We start from the raw sequence: 17,248 nt of genomic DNA, 5'->3' as shown, positions 1-17,248 counted from the left end.
TCGTAATAGACTTCATGAGAACAGACAGCTGGTGGAATGGGCAGATGACATTCAATGCAGAAGAGTGTGAGGTGATGCATTTTGGTAGGAAGAATGAGATAGTTAAATGGTACAATTATAAAGGGTGTACAAGAACAAAGACCTGGGGTGTTTGTGCGCAGAGCAGGTGAACAAAGCAGATGGGATCCTATTTATAAAGTACAAAAGCCAGGAAGTTATGTCAAACCTATATAAAACACTAGTTTGGCCCCAGCTGGAGTATTATATCCAATTCTGAGCCAATAAGAAGGATGTGAAGGCTTGGGAGAAGATTTTTTTTTGTTTTGTGGGATGTGGGCTCACTGGCCAGCATTTATTGCCCATCCCTAACTGCATTTGAACTGAGTGGCTTGCTAGGCCATTTCAGAGGACATTTAAGAGTCAACCACATTGCTGTGGGTCTGGAGTCACATGTAGGCCAAACCAGGTAAGGACTGCAGATTTCCTTCCCTAGGGGCATTAGTGAACCAGATGGGTTTTTACAACAGTCGACAATGGTTTCATGGTCACCATTAGACTAGCTTTTAATTCCAGATTTATTAATTGAGTTTGAATTTCACCATCTGCTCTGGTGGGATTTGAATCCATGTCCCCAGAGCATTAGCCTGGGCTCTGGATTACTAGTCTAGTGATATTACCATTACGCCACCACTTCCCCCCTAGAATGGTTCCAGAGATGAGATCACAGTTATATAGATAGACTGGAGAAGCTGGGATTGTTCTCCTTTGAGCAGAGAAGGCCAAGGTAATTTGATAGAGATGTTTAAAATCAAGAGTTTAGATAAAGTAAATAATCGGTTTCCAATGGCTGAAGGGTCAATAACCAGAGGGCACAGTTTTAAGGTGATCGGCAAAAGAACTAGAGGCATGAGAAAAAGCTTTTTTAATGCAAGTATTTGGACTGTACTGTCTGATAGGATGGTGAAGGATTTCCAAAAGGGAACTGGGTAAATACGTGGAGAAAAAAATTGCAGGGATATAGGGAAAGGGCCGGCGAGTGGGGCTAACTGGATTGCTCTTTGAAACAGTCAACACAGAATCAATGGGCAGAATGGCCTCCTTCTGTGCTGTACTATTCTATATTGTCCAGGTCTTGCTGCATGCAGGCATGGACTGCTTCATTTTGTGGATTTACAAATTGATTACCTAATTATCAATGAACAGCCACACTTATAACCTTACCTTGGAGGAGGAGGGTCATTGAAGATAGTGGGCCTAGGATGCTGCCCCAAAAAAACTCCTGCCGCGATGTCCTGGGGCAGAAATCAGTGTCCTCCAGCAACCATAACCATCTTGCTTTCTGTCACATATGACTCCAGCTACTAGAGTTTTTCACCTGATTCCTACTGATTTCAAAGTTTTACTGTTTTTTTTTTTTACTGGCACATTCAGTCTCAATGGTGTCTTGATGTCAAGGGCCATCACTCTCACCTAAACTTCAGAATTCAGCTTGTGTCCCTGCTTAGACCAAGGCTGTAATGAGGTACCAGGATGGATAGACGAAATACAAGGAGTTATAGTAAATGTCTGTTATCAATGAGATGACAAGTATTTGACCTTTACTTGTGGTATTTAAAACAGAAGGGTGCACATGAACATCTTCTATCAAGATTCATCTGTTCCATCTGAGTCTCTATAGTCTGGAAGAGGAATCTGCTGTAATACAATATACTTCAAATCGATTGAATTATAAGCAGAGTTCAATGGAAGGGAATAAATTTAAAATTACAGTAGGCATCTTGGTTTTATATGTAAATAGACCCCAGTGTTATGTATCTAGAGGATTCTCTAGCTCACCTCCAAAGAAGTGAAAGATGCACAAAATCCAAGCCTTAGTGAAAACCAACTTTATTAACCAAATAAATCGTAAAATAAAAACATAAGTAGCTATCCAAATTGTACTGGAAAGTTGGTATTCATCAAATGTTATTAGAAGCATATTGTATCAAAATAAAGTGATATTTAAAGGCAATGGAGCATAAGTAACAAGTTATATTTGCAGGATAAATGTGAATATGAGGCAGTTTTGCAAAATAGAAATAGACTTGGCATTTGAAGAATTCTAGAGAGGCCTAAAAATGTGCGTTTCCAGTAACAAAAAGTAGTATTTGATAGAAGCATAATGCACAATTGCCTAAAATTCCCATTAATACAGCGTGTAAACAATTACAAAAAACAATTTCTAACTGGGAGGATGTACACAACCGTTAAGTGCATATATAGGCCTATATTATCGTGATTAAGTAGTTCACTTATTTAAAATACAAATACAAGCACTTGAATGTAATTTGCCAAAACGCAAGAGGAGACCAAGAACCCAAAACTAGTTGGATGGAAGCAGTTAAAAGGATGACAAAAAAGCATGTACTGTTTTTGTCAAACTGCTAAACATGTCCAACTGAGCATGTAGTTCACTATTTCAGTTGTCGAATGAATGCCAGACACACTAACATTTAATTAAATGCTCTCGGCAACACATTATATCTTCAAAACAAAAAATAAATTTATGGAGCACATCAAATTTCAAACTAGGAACTCTTTTTAATAAAAAGTATTCCTATCATTACTGGAAACACAGCAATCTTAAAGCCCAAAAGCTGATTAAACAAGCACTGTCTGATTATAAGGCACCCTGCTGAAATACTGTATTATTCATGTACATCTGGTTAAACAATAGAAAGTTAGAAAGTAACAGTAATTCCCCCAAAACACAGTATTTTGGACCTGATTTAAGGCAACTCTACTGCTATTATAGGGAGTATTTTTCCATTATGGAATTTTAATGATATGTATCATTTAGTCTCTGTGGAATTTAGAATTCACGAATGTGACAATGTTTAGGTTGTCCCTTGTATTGTTAACTCCCTGTTTATGCTGGCTTTATACCATTTACTACTGGGATGCACCGTTCTTGTGCGTCATCTTTGGAATAATCAAATATACCTTCTGACGCATAAACTTTAAAAAAAGGATATCATACATAAGCTTTACAGCAAATTTGTATCAATACTGCAACCATACATTTTCTCATACCAGTGCAAATGCACATGCTGACATTGATCGTTCCATTCTATGCTTGAGAAAATATAACGTTAAATACGATTGAACAAGTACAGAACGATTATTTATAGGATGCAGAAAAACAGCAAGTGGATTGCCTATTGCACCTTTACCATACAGATTGCGAAATTGCAAAAGAACTATTGCCTGAACATTTAAAAAAAAATCTGGCCACACATTCATTTATCTGGATCAGATCTTTTCTCTTTGATTGCTAAACTAGATGCTTGTTGAGACCAGCTGTTAGCTGTTCTAAGTAGATTGCAGTTAATTTTCTTCTTTCTCACAAAGCTCTGAAGGAAGGAATTTGTATTGTTGCTGCCGAATTTGTGCTAGTTTCTTACGAGCATCTTCAAGTTCTCTCTCTTTTCGTAGCATTTCTTCCTGGGCTGCAATAATCTGTTAAAGAAAGAAGCAGGTGTAATTTCTTAAAGTAACTCGAACAGGTCATAGCAACTGCCCCTATAGATGCAAATTTAATTACACATTCTCAGGATGAGTGTATCTCTGGCAAGGACAGCACTTACTGTCCATCTCTCCTTGCTCTGAGATGCTGGTAATACAACTGAGTGGTTGTTATGCCACTTCAGAGTGCAGTTAAGAGTCAGTTAACCACAGTGATGTGGAACAGCAGTCACATATAGGCCACACTGGGCAAGGACAGCAGATTTCCTTCCCTAAAGGACATCAATGTACCGGTTGGGTTTTTACGACAGTCCGATAGCTTCATGGTCACTTTTTACTTTCAGATTTTTTTGAACTGAATTCAAATTCTAAAACTCTTGTGGTGGGAATTGCTAGTCCAGTAATATGACCACTACCACACCCAACTCAATCCATCACTCACCTGAGCAATACCACCAACCATCTTACTCTTCACAACAACATTCTCCTCTTCTTGCTCATTGAATGCTGCAGCCTTCTGTGCGGCCTTCACAAGGTTGTCAGATGCTCTCTTCACAGCATTACCTGCAGTCTACAAAAAAAAGCACAGACTAAATTATAATTCAAAATGAAAATGCTAACACTAGAAGTTGTCTATATGCTGGGGGCAACATTGGGAGAACTTTCGCCTAGTGGAGTTCCACAGTACAACTTTCCTCCTGAATACTAAATGTAATCAGATGGAAAAAAAAACTGTTGCGATAAAAGTATTGGGAATGCAAAGTTAGAAAAGATCACCTGTGGAATCAATTGTTTGGTAAATTATCAGGTTCTAAAAATTAAATGTCAAAACTAAGCAGTATTACAGAAAAGGAAGGGAAAATTATATTTACTCTTAAGCAAGTGAATTGATAAAAGAATGTTCTGGTATTACTACTAGCCAATCAACACACAATGACAGCATTAGAAGTCAAAAGGAGGGGAAGTTTCTGCAGGGCTTCTCTCATTCATCCATTGTAAGTGCAATTTTAGGGTTTTTACTGCTTTTCCTCCAAATTCAGGATGAGCATGCGTATCATCACAGAATTACATATTAGTTCACAGCCTTGTAGTAAACCTGTAAGAAATTCTCCAAAGCTAATAAAGGTTTGTAAATTGAAGTACTGAAATATTCCAAGTGCTTGACAGCATCATGTGATTTTGGCTGCTGATAGAATTTGAAAATGACAAGTTGAGGAACCCTGAACTTCTCTCTGCCTTCCTCTCCTGAAACTGGCTACTGCTAGAACATACTACTACACCTTATTTTAGTTGCTAGAACATACTCCCACGTATTGTAGTTGTCAACCAGTATCATTGCCCTGAGTGCCCTTCAATGGCCATTCCGCACCCTAATAACAGGAGTCACTGATCAGAAACACAAAGCTCAAAAAATATCATTTGCCAGCCCAGGGATATTGAGGCTAATTTCAGTACTCCCATCCATCTTTCATGTTGAGATTCCCTAACACAGTACAGACCAGGGGCTGGATTTTCAATCAGGGGTTAGGAACCAGAATTGGGGGCTCATTCCATGTCCTGACCCCACATGCTGTGCTTTAGGCACATCCATCGCTATCTCCAATGCTCCAGCCAATTCAAGGCCAGGGAGCGGGCTCGCCGTCCAATCAGGGCCAATGGCCCTCCAGCACTCAGAGATTGGCAGCCTTACAGGCCAATATAGGATCTGCCTATGTGAACATGGAGAGTGTGAGGGACAAGTGGAGGGAATTTATTTATTTATTTTTTAAAAAGCCACAACTGCCTGGCGCAACCCCTCCAGTGGACGGCCTGCAGCCATTATGGGTCTGGCAGGGGGGGGGGGGGCTCCCTCCCTGACCGAGCCCACCACTTTAGCCTGGATGCAGTCCAAGCTAACGTGGGCTGCTGCACTGTCAACTGGAAATTCCAGTCGACGTGGGAACAGGGCCGTAATAGGCCCCTTAATTACCAATTCGCCTTAGTTTGGCTGCCAGCCGCTTACTGGTGGACAGCCCGACCCGTCTGAGCCATCTTCATTCAAAATGAGGGAGTTCCTGGTCTGTATGATTCAGTACCACACCACGTGGTGTATTTACCTACTGTGCCATTAGGTGGCTGGGAGAAGGTGGAAAGAGTCTTGCAGCCCAAGTCATCTTGGGCTTAGAACTTTAAAACAGGCTATTCGTAAAGAACATTTACTAAAAACAAACATTAAAGAGCCTAGAATTTCCAATAGTATAATGTTTAGAATTTCACACTATAGGCTAAATTACTGAAAATCAGCAATACATGGAACTTTGCCAGTTTGTAAAACAGTTGAAATTATTGTATTTTAAAGACAGCAATTAAGAAACCACATCAAATCCCCGTACTGGAGAATAAATATTTTAACAGACTTCTAGAAAAGAACTAATTAATCCTGATTAAGGGACTTGACAATTTGAACAAAGGTTTTCCTGTTTGGAAAATTCATATGGACATGGTAATATGCCAAAGATTAAGAACAGAATTGTTCAATGGGAGACTTGCTTAAAATGGATATATTTTTATCGAGTTAAATTGACTTGGCTCTTTATACTTAAACAGTTATATATTTATCAAACTAATTCTAGCATCCTTCCAAAAATGTTATGCCACAAAAGCACAACATATTAGTTACTTAAATCCATGCTTACTAGATGTTGGATCAAGCTAGTAGTAAATCCTGTTTAGAAGGCCAACTGTTGAGAATCAGATTTTTGCACCAAAGCTTTATCACACGGTTATACTCCATTTCTATCACTAGATGACACTATGCTAAAATTTAGCACACAGTGCTGTGTATTTCTTTACAACATCCCAAAGTAAAAGAAATATGACGCCGCAACAATAAAGTACATAATAGCTTCAAAAGGAGGATTTCCCACTTCTTTAAATCCAAGAAAGATTGTTTGGATTTTTCGGGATCAAAGTAATTAGAAAACAAAAAGCATGATAAAAGACAACAAAAAAGATTAAAAATAGATATCCGGATTATTTAAGTGTTCAAAATAATTCGATTGATAAGCTTTTATTCTTCAGTTTAAAGAAAAGCTACTAGAGTACGTAGAGAAAAATCAAAAAATTCCAGTTTACAACAAAATAAAATCAGTATGGCTACCAACAGTGGTTAAGAGTCCAATAACTTATTTTTTCCCCAAATGCAATATATGTGCATTTGAACAGAGCTGATTCAGTGTTTCTATTACTGTGTGATGAAACCTTACCCACAATTTCAGCTGACACTTACCATTATAGTTTATTGAAATCCTGGTATTTTAAAAGCAAGACGACTACACAATCTATTATTCATTTGCAAGACAAAACTGTAGATCTCACTTCCCTCTATCATAGAATGGTTACAGCACAGGAGGCGGCTGTTTGGCCCATCGTGTCCATATTGGCTCTCAGCAAGAGCAACTCAGCTAGTCTCACTCCCCTGCCTTTTCCCCATAGCTGTGCAAATTTTTTCTCTTCACATAATTCTTCAGTTCTCTTTTGAAGGTCTCAATTGAACCTGCCTCCACCACACTCAGGCAGTGCATTCCAAACTTAACCATCCACCGTGTAAAAAAATGTTCTCCCTCATGTCACCGTTTCTGCTTTTGCCAATCACCTTAATTCAGTGTCCTCTGGTTCTGGATCCTTCTGCCAATGGGAACAGTTTCTCCCTATCCACTCTGTCCAGACTCCTCGTGATTTTGAGCACCTCTATCAAATCTCCTCTTAATCATCACTTCTCCAAGGAGAACAGCCTCAGCTTCTCCAACCTATCCACTTAACTGAAGTTTCTCATCCCTGGAACCATTCTCGTGAATCATTTCTGCACTCACTCGAATGCCTTAACATCCTTCCTAAAGTGTGGTGCATAGAACTGGACGCACTACTCCAGTTGAGGCTGAACCAGTGTTTTATGCAGATTTACCATAACTTCCTTGTTTTTGTACTCTATGCCCCTACTTATAAAGCCCAGGATCCCAGATGCTTTATTAACTGCTTTCTCAACCAGTCATTCAACCTTCAACGATTTGTGCACATATACCCAAGTCCCTCTGCTCCTGCACCCCCTTTAATTTATCTCACCTCTCCTTGTTCTTCCTATGAAAATGAATCACTTCGCACTTTTCTGCATTAAGTTTCACCTCCCACTTGCTCGCCCATTCCACTGTTCTCTCGAAGTTCATCACGATCTTCCTCACAGTTCACAATACTTACAAGTTTTGTGCCTCTGCAAATTTTGAAATTGTGTCCTGTACACCCAAGTCTAGATCATTAATGTAGATCAAGAAAAGAAGGGGTCCCAACTCCGACCCCTGGGGAACCCCACTGTATACCTTCCTCCAGTTCGAAAAACAACACTGCACAACTACTCTTTCCCGTCACTCAGCCAATTTTGTATGCGTGCTGCTACTGTCCTGTTTATTCCATGGGCTCTAACTTTGCTGACAAGCCTGTTATGTGGCACTTTATCAAATGCCTTTTGGAAGTCCACATACACCATATCAAGATAATATAATTTTCAAGCTTTTAAAATTCAAGTTTGGTGTCATATCTGCTTTTGCATCTTCCTGACCTTTTACGCACAAGCAAGTGACAGAATTTCTCCAAAGTTAAGTATAATTAGCTCCCAGTCTGATCTCCTTGATAGAAGTATACTCCGCTCTGATTTTTTGACAGTGGGTAGTGAATTTATCAACTTAATCTTCAAAAATAATGTTAGAACAAAATGGCCTTTTGTGGCACAACAGTCACTGTGGCCATATCCATCTTAGGGTCGAAAAGGTTTATGACTTATTTATAAAAGCAAACGAGACTTAGATTTTTTCCCCCCTCTATTATTGCATCCACAGTGGTTGTGCAATCTTTAACCAAATATAATCGTATCAGTTATGCATTCGACTATTAGCAAAGTCTCTGCTCCTCCTTCAAGAAAAGGGAGAAGGTGGGGGGAGGTTGGAAACGTGTTCGTGCAAGTGTGCCCTACTCACGTTTGCATGTGTGCTTGATTTGAAAATGGCAAAAGATACACTTTTTAGTAAATACAAATTAATTCACATCGCATACACATTACATACCTGGAGTCTCCTCATGGCCTCTGAATCCTGATCTGCCTTCACCTTGCAGGCCACTAGCAGCTGAGCTGTGGATGCTGCCACCTGTTTGGCTGAAGAGATGAGCTTCTCCTCACTGGCGTGACCCTGAACTGCAGCATTGGCTGCCTCACACAAACTGCTAGTGGCAGCGGCAACCATCCGAGCCTGTTAAAAGAGGTATTTTACTTGGCTTGCAATCTGCAGCAGCAACATTAAATTAGCAAGCTTGACAACCAACAAAAAGAATCCGCTGCTTACTATAATTTGCATTATTTGATTTAAATCAATTAATAGATTTAAAAATTTTTTTTTGAAATACCTACAGCAACTCACGAAAGTTTACTATTCCCTTGCTGTTTCGTAAAAGAATGATATAGTCATTGACCATCAAGTTGTTATTTTTAGGAGTGGCAGAAGACATTTTAACATTGTACTCACTGCTGAAATGAGGCCTTGGGACCACTGGCCATCATCCACTGCATTTGCCGGTACAGCTCCAACCTATGATGAAAAAAAAATACACTTCCTTGAATGTTTGTAGTGAAGAGTTTGCTTTTATTTAGAATCATCCTACAATTAAACAATTAATTCAAGTGAATATATGTAGAAGTAAACTAGGTGAATAATTATAGCCCTTTGAAAGGGCGGAGGAAGAACAGAAAGCAAGGTTGGCAATTAGTTGCTTACAATAGTCATAATCCTTTATTGAACTGAAAACAAATCCCGAGAGGGTTGGTCCGAATACTAGGAGCTGAAATAAAACCTTATTGTACACCTGACAATATGGACATTAAGTTACACTTTGTAATACTGAGAATACTTTCCTGAAGAACGCAAAAGATTTACTTCGACACTGCCATTTTTGCATTTCATTCTTACACCAATACATACTTTTAAATATACACAAGCATTGCCAAATTAATTTGAAAGTGGGCACTGATGCACCTATGAAATAATCTGACACCGATTTACTTCTTACCTTGCCTTGAGCCACAAGCTCTCTCTGAGCAGCAGAGGCAGCTTTGACAAGGGCACTGGTTGCTGCGGCAATTGACTTGGCTGCTTCCAGAATCTGTTCTTCAAAGTTAAGACTTTCATCTGCTTGCTGTTGGACAAATAAAAGTTCAAAAAAATTAAATGTGAATGCAAATCATATTATCTTAATAAATTGGCATTTACCAAAACTCTCAAACAAAAATATAATTTGAGAATAACTGATGAATTTAGTGAATTGATGACAAATAAATTGAATAATTTTGGACAATGTGTAAAAGAAAGATTCGTGGGTAGGATTCATTCTACTATACACCACAAAACTTAAGATACAGAACTCAGGTCAAAGCTCTATTGAAAAAATGAATTATGTAGGCTATTAAACAAATTTTAATAAGACACCTTTTAAAATGTTGTAAAGTCAAGAAACTGTACAAATATGTTTGATATATAGTTGAGTTTTAGCTAACAACTTAATATAGCAAACATATCAGACAGTCGCTTGTAACAATATTTGCATAGTAAATAATTCTAATCAATAATGATATATACTGTACTTATACTATAATTGCTGCCAAAGAATTCCACTATATAGAAGCTGTAGCTAGAGTTATGCTTAAGCCATAAAATTCACACTAGAATTCATACAAATTAAACTAAAAAGCTTCTGTAATATTGTCATAAGAATTGCAGGCTTGAATATTTTTAATGTAATCAATAGAAGTTCTGTAAAGTGTAATGATGGATTTTCATATACATAAACTGGAAAAAACACCCAACAGTACAATTGCAAACAGATTTTACCCTCCCAAACGTAGGTTGCATCTGAAGAGAATATTTTGAGCTAGACAAGACAGGGGTGAAGTAATGGTTTCATGTCTGATAAAGTAAAAATTGAGCTTTCCCATTAAAGCATTATACAATGTGACACTAAGTTAGAGACTGTGAAGATCCCAACTGCAAACCCAGTACTATAACTGGCCTCGGTTTCCCTGGAATGAAAGGGGGAAACTGGCTAAGATTTCTTGTTCTAATCTCTATTGATTGGTTGCCGCTGAAAACACTCATGTATTTACAAATTCAGGATTCTGCTCATCGGTGATGGATCCCACTAATGCACTATCAAGGTTTACAAATTAAAATGCTCAATTAGATAAGGGAGCAGATGGTCAGAGCCACCCATGGAAATTTACCCGAACAGTGGCTACCTTCAGGCCAGAAGGGAAGACAACTGGTGGGAAAATGATAAATTGTAACAGCTGCATCCTCAAACAGGTACAGTATCAAGGATAATAAGAGCTGTGCACTGCTTTATTCATTGGTCAAAACTATTGCATCCATTTTTCTTCTTGAAATTCAACTTTAAGCCCACCTCTTTCCCCAACCCTTAAAAATATGCAGGCACCTACGAATAGTCTCACCAGCAAACTTCTCCAATGAGTAGTGTTATGTAATAGGCTGATATGGGGGCGGGGGAAGAGGAGAAAGAGTGATGCAGAATATGACCGACTGAACTGATGGACTTATTTCCCCATCTTCTTGTCAGCTTCATCATAGGCTTCAACCTTGGCTTTGTCAAGAACAAGCCAACAGTACCTTATCAGGGCAGTAGTCATCAAGTTCTCTAGACGCCAGTCCAGAACATAACCATTACAATTGCTTAACTGTTGATCCACTACATTTTTAGTATTTTCTTTTCCCCTCACTCATTCCTTTCCCTTCAGAAGGTTTTGAATTCTTGGATGTAACGCTCATCCTCTGGTACCTGATCCAAGCTTACAAATATGCAAGCCTCAACAGCAAGTTTGTGTAGGTTATCTGACTATATGCAGCATCAGAGTCAGCCCAATTCAGTCCTCCCTTAACACCCACACACTCACTAGATAAACAATCAGGACATCAAGACCAACTCTAGCAACCCTAATGCAATCCCAGTTGAGGTCAACTGACACCACAAACTGGGAATCAATCCATCGTGTCAGCCTGTTCCTGCCCCCACTGAACTTATTTCTTCCTATCTTGACTCTATCTTTTCTCCCCCAGTTCAGTCTCTTCCCAGCTACATCTGCGACTCTTCTGACACCCTACGTCATTTTGACAATTTCCAGTTTCCTGGCCCTAACTGCCTCCTCTTCACTATGGACGTCCAATCTCTCTACACCTCCATCCCCCACCTGGACAGTTTGAGGGCTCTCCACTTCTTTCTTGAACAGAGGCCCAACCAGTCCTCATCCACCACCACCCTCCTCCACCTGGCTGAACTTGTTCTCACATTGAACAACTTCTCCTTCAAATTCACTCACTTCCTTCAAGTAAAAGGTGTTGCTATGGGTACCCGCATGGGTCTTAGTTATGCCTGTTTTTTTGTGGGATATGTCAAATATTCCTTGTTCCAGTCCTACTCAGGCCCTCTCCCCCAACTCTTTTCCCGGTACATTGATGACTGTATCGGTGCCATTTCCTGCTCCCGCCCCGAACTGGAAAACTTCATCAACTTTGCTTCCAATTTCCACCTTTCTCTCACCTTTACATGGTCCACCTCCGCCACTTCCCTTCCTCGACCTCTGTCTCCATCTCTGGAGATATGCTGTCTACCAGTAATCATTATAAGCCCACCGACTCCCACAGCTACCTCGACTACACTTCTTCACACCCTGCCTCCTGTAAGGACTCCATTCCATTCTCTCAGTTTCTTCGTCTCCGACGCATCTGCTATGATGAGACCTTCCACAACAATGCTCCTGATATGTCTTCCTTTTTCCTTAACCAAGGATTACCCTCCGCCCCAAACTGTGGTTGACAGGGTCCTCAACCGTGTCCGGCCCATTTCCCGTACCTCTGCTCTCACCCCTTCCCGTCCCCCCTCCCAGAACCGCAACAGTCCTTGTCCTCACTTTGCACTCCCATCAGCCTCCACATCTAAAGGATCATCCTCTGCGATGTCCAGCATGATGCAAACGTATCATCCCCTCCCCTCCAGTCAGCATTCCGAAGGGATCGTTTCCTCCGTGACACCCTGCTCCACTCCATTACTCCCCTTCCCACAGCACATTCCCTTGCAATCGCAGGAGGTATGATACTTGCCCTTTTACCTCCTCTCTCCTCACTATCCAAGGCCCCAAACACTCCTTTCAGGTGAAGCAGTGATATACTAGTACTTCTTTTAATGTAGCATACTGTATTCACTGCTCTACACTGGGGAGACCAAACGCAGATTGGGTTACCGCTTAGCGGAACACCTCCACTTAGTCCAAAAACATGACCCCGAGCTTGCCATTTCAACACATCCCTCTGCTCTCATGCCCACCTACCTGTCCTGGGATTGCTGCAGTGTTCCAGTGAACATCAACGCAAGCTCGAGGAACTGCACCTCATTTACCGATTAGGCACACTGCAGCCTGCCGGACTGAACATGGAGTTCAATCATTTCAGAGCATGACTGGCACCCGCCTTTTTTTTTTTAAAAAAAAAGAGTTTTACTTTGTATTTTTTATTTGCCTGCTCACTTTTTTTTTTTTACATGTTCTTTGCTTGTGGCTAGGGCTTTCATTATTCATTTAACACTTTCTCTGCACTTTGTATTTCATCACACTATTAACACATTCTTTGTCTTTTCTCCATGACCTCCTTGTCAGTTATTCTCTGTGATCCTCTGTCCTATCAACACCTTCCCATTTGTTCTCTTTTACCCCACCCCCACTTTATTTGCTTAAACCTATTACATTTCTAACCTTTGCCCCTTCTGCTGAAAGGTCACTGACCGGAAACGTTAACTTTGCTTCTCTCTCCACAGATGCTTCCAGACCTGCTGAGTATTTCTAGCACTTTTTTGGTTTGATTTCAGATGTCCAGCATCTGCAGTATTTTGCTTTTATATTATTATTATATGGGAATCAAATTCGGTTTGCATGGCTCAACTTCTCATTGGATGAATTCATTAAAATGTTAGGAATGCCTAATGAATTGATTTTTGAAGAGAAAGTTACTAGGAAAAGCTATTTACTGAAATAATTAATTATTCCAAGTTACTGAGCCCAGGAAAAAGTATGCTGCAGTTATAATGTCACTCTGTGGGTTTTTTTTCACCTTAGGTTTAGCCCTTGGTTTCAGTTGTTCCAGTTTCTTGGCTGCTGCCTCAATAGCTGCAGCAGCTCTCAGCAACTCATTCTCAGCAATAACTGTTGGGTCTTCAGGATTCACCCATTCTGTGCCTAAAGAATGAAGATACAAGTTACATAAGAAACTGATCAACCGAGAACATTTTCTTGTACGTTTCCTTGTAGTATTGGCCATGTGCAAAAAGCATTTCCATACTTTTCAAATGCATGTTGTGACTTTGCCTAATAATGCCAACACAGTTTTCCAATAAAGATATTTTATCTAAGACGATACAATGTCTTTTTAACCCAATACATGCTGTACTTAACATTACTACCCGACAGTGCTAGGAGACATGACCAACATCGCCAGACGTCAGCGAAGGGCTGGTAGCCAGAAATTAAAGTCCAGATCATGATTCAATTTTTGTCCGATTGTGCTTGTGAAGCACCTTGGACTGTTTTCTACATTAAAGGTCTTATATGTGCAAGTTGTGCACATACATGCCCACTGAATTGAGAACAGAAACCAAAGTATTGTGAAGAGTATAGGTTGTACAGTTTAAAGTGGATAATTACTCCTAATATCTACCCTTGGCTTCGCAACCTGCTACTACATTTCCAGTACCCCCATGCTTTCCAAAAAGCTTCCAATTTATCTCTTTCTTCCCAACTTCTTGATGTCCCCTGATCTCTACTATTCATACTTGTAAGCAAGAGACCTAATGGGAGGTGGGTTAACAAAGCTTTCTTCATGATTTGAATTTAATGTACTGTCCTGCAATTCTCTTACAGCACAGAAGGAGGCTTCTCAGCCCATTACGCCTGTACCAGCTCTTTGGTAAAGATATCCAATTGGTCTTCATTAGTGGTTCACAATACAAATTGGAAGCAGCAAGCAAGAGAATGGGAAAGAGAATTTAGAAACACATCTGGAAGCTGGAGGAGACTCAAGAGCATGTGGATGGAAGGCACACGAGGAACAGCCTGCTCACTGTACGCTCAGAAGCGATGCTTAAATGATATTGGAAAATACAGAAGAAACGCAAGTCAAACCATGTTATACCTGATTTTTTTTTTACTATATACAAAATCTAGAGCAAAAAGTAGTAGCCATTTTATTTTTGGCAGTTTGAGAAAATTCACCCAACTATTTTGAATTAGATTTGTAATAATTTCAATAGTGTTGTCAATCTAGATGATTATAGCATCAGTGAAAGGGCTGCATTTTCAGCACCTACATTTTGTAAAAAAACTAAATAGAACATAGTTGCCATCTGTAATAGCTTAACATGAATCATTGAAAACTCAACACAGAACTGCCACAATCCACAACAAAACCTCCAGCACATTAAGATTATCTACTTCAGCACATAGTTTCCTCCAGTATTTTGTGGCTGCAATAGGTTCACTGAAAAATCCCATATAAAGTCAGTCAGACATGTAGATCTGTAAAATGATGACATCATCACAAATTAAAAGCTGGTGTATCTTGCAACGCCATCTGCAAGACACCATCAAATTATCAGCTTTGTAATTTATTACATTAATTCAGTACAAAGGAATTTCTGGTGTATAAATTTCCTTCCTATGTGGTTTTAAGCTTCACTATACAATGTTAATTTTGTTGCTTTGGAGTACACCCAATTCCTTCATTTTGCCAAAACAAATGCCTGAATCCACTTAGTCTGCAAAATAAAAAAATAACCTCCTAGTGAGCTGAATTTAAAGATGAGCTTATTTAATTTAATTTACATGTTCAAATATAAATACATGTAAATGAAAGAATAAAATGAGATTTCCTGAGCAGAGAATCAACAGACTCATACAAAGATTCTATAACAATTTAACAATTCCTTGAATGTCCCAATTATTTAAATTTTAATTAGCCAAGTTTAATCAATTATCCAATTGTTACCTTTTGTTTGTGTCTTAATTCTTTGGCATCGAAGGTTTTTCTTCTTATTTGTGTTTATTCCTCTTCCCTCAATTATCCTTTACCTGTTTTCTTGCTAGATTATTTTATTTGGTCTTCCTCTCCCAATTCCCTCTGTCTGCAAACCAGGAAATGTAAGAGACACAGGCTAGAATTTTACACCCCCCTCCCCCGCAAAGAGCAGAAAGGTGGCGGGGGGAGCGTAAAATGGAGTGGGAGGCTTGGGGGGCCCTTCCCGACCCACTCACGCCTCCACTTTACACAGGGCGGCGATGGCTAAAAATGGGCTGCCTGCCCCAGGCCAATCAAGGCCCTTAAGTGGCCACTTCAGGTCTTCCGCCCACCTCCACGGGGATTTTACCCATGGTTGGTCGGGTGGCCAGGCCAGAGATGTCCTGCGGGGGAGGGGGGTCCTCATGAGCAGATACCCTGTGCCCGATGGAAGGCCGCCCCCACTGCCCCAACCACCCTACCCCCAGCCCCCAAATCCTCGCCTCACGCTTACCCTTTCCAGTGTATTCATGGTACTGGCCTTATGATTCACGTGCAAGCTTAGACAGTGAGTATCAACAGGCAACTAGCAAAATCTAATCCTGTTGTCACTTCTCAGTGACAAGCAGTAGTTGACTCAACGATGCCCTTTTCCTTCTCCCAAAAACACTCGCTGGCCCAGAGGCCAGTGGCATCACCATCCTGACTGTGACTTACCCAGCATGAAACAAGATTCCAATATGGGACATTGTTAGTCTCCTGTGAGCAGCACTACACAACATGGTAACACATGGGCCATGAGGGTAGCTCCAAATGTCCTCAATGGGAAAAGATGAATATTAAACGATTCAGCTACAACACTGGGCAGCTGTCCATGAAAATTTTCTTTTAAACTGCATTTTAAGCAGTGGGTTGAAAAACTAATCTGTTTCATAGCCTGGTTAGATCATCAGTGCATTAGAGTCCAAGACCACCTAATTTTAGACTTAATCCTTGGCCATGCACTTCATTCAAAGCTATCTTATTTTAAAAAAAGGCACTTTTTATTCACACGCGTCAACAATGATACCTGTAGCTCCAAGAATTTAATTAAAATGCAAAAGGTTTTCTTACCTTTCATGGCCTCTGCAGCCTGGATAAGCTCTGTGACAGAACAAGCCACACGCTTTGAATATGCTGCCAGCTGCTGTTTGAGATCTGTTGATGGCTTCTGAAGAATCTGGAAAGATGATCAAAAAATACTGAATAACAGAGGAAGAAAAAGAAATTCAAAAATAATAATTAGCTAAACTATATAATATAAAGCCACACACTCACTTACTCAAGTTTATTATAGACCATAAAACAGTAAAGTGATAAGGAATACTTTTTAATTTTGTCTGATTTGTCATCAAACATATCCTTTCCCTTGCAAATGTCTGAGTGGCTGACAACACTAATTTTGTAACTTTACGTACCGTGAATATTTTCAAGTGCTGCTAGTGGAGCTGAAGTTATACTACACAGATTTGAGAGGCAGGATCACGATGGCAACATATTCGCCTAGAAATTGCATTCTGTAGCACCTGTCTTGTCTTTCAGAGGCTGTGCAGATCCCCAAGGCCCTAAAATGGAGC

At 40.0% G+C, this 17,248-nt stretch overlaps 1 protein-coding gene across 5 annotated transcripts in view; it reads right to left on the bottom strand.

Annotated features, from left to right (window-relative positions):
- Nucleotides 1–1,870: 1,870 nt before the first annotated feature.
- The window catches only part of LOC137370072 (talin-1), a 302,720-nt gene continuing 287,342 nt past the window's right edge, over nt 1,871–17,248 (bottom strand). For all 5 annotated transcript variants that reach the window (XM_068032178.1, XM_068032203.1, XM_068032212.1 and 2 more), the window contains 7 exons: nt 16,746–16,851; nt 13,695–13,819; nt 9,595–9,720; nt 9,054–9,116; nt 8,598–8,780; nt 3,947–4,075; nt 1,871–3,498 (listed from right to left, as the gene is read on the bottom strand). In XM_068032178.1, coding sequence (XP_067888279.1) covers nt 3,367–3,498; nt 3,947–4,075; nt 8,598–8,780; nt 9,054–9,116; nt 9,595–9,720; nt 13,695–13,819; nt 16,746–16,851 — 864 coding nt within the window. In that variant the 3' untranslated portion in view covers nt 1,871–3,366. The remainder of the gene's footprint in view (nt 3,499–3,946; nt 4,076–8,597; nt 8,781–9,053; nt 9,117–9,594; nt 9,721–13,694; nt 13,820–16,745; nt 16,852–17,248) is intronic.

Source organism: Heterodontus francisci, chromosome 1 (genome assembly GCF_036365525.1).
Source record: "Heterodontus francisci isolate sHetFra1 chromosome 1, sHetFra1.hap1, whole genome shotgun sequence".
Classification (NCBI taxonomy): Eukaryota; Metazoa; Chordata; class Chondrichthyes; order Heterodontiformes; family Heterodontidae; genus Heterodontus; species Heterodontus francisci.
This window is presented reverse-complemented; position numbering and strand designations above follow the sequence as displayed.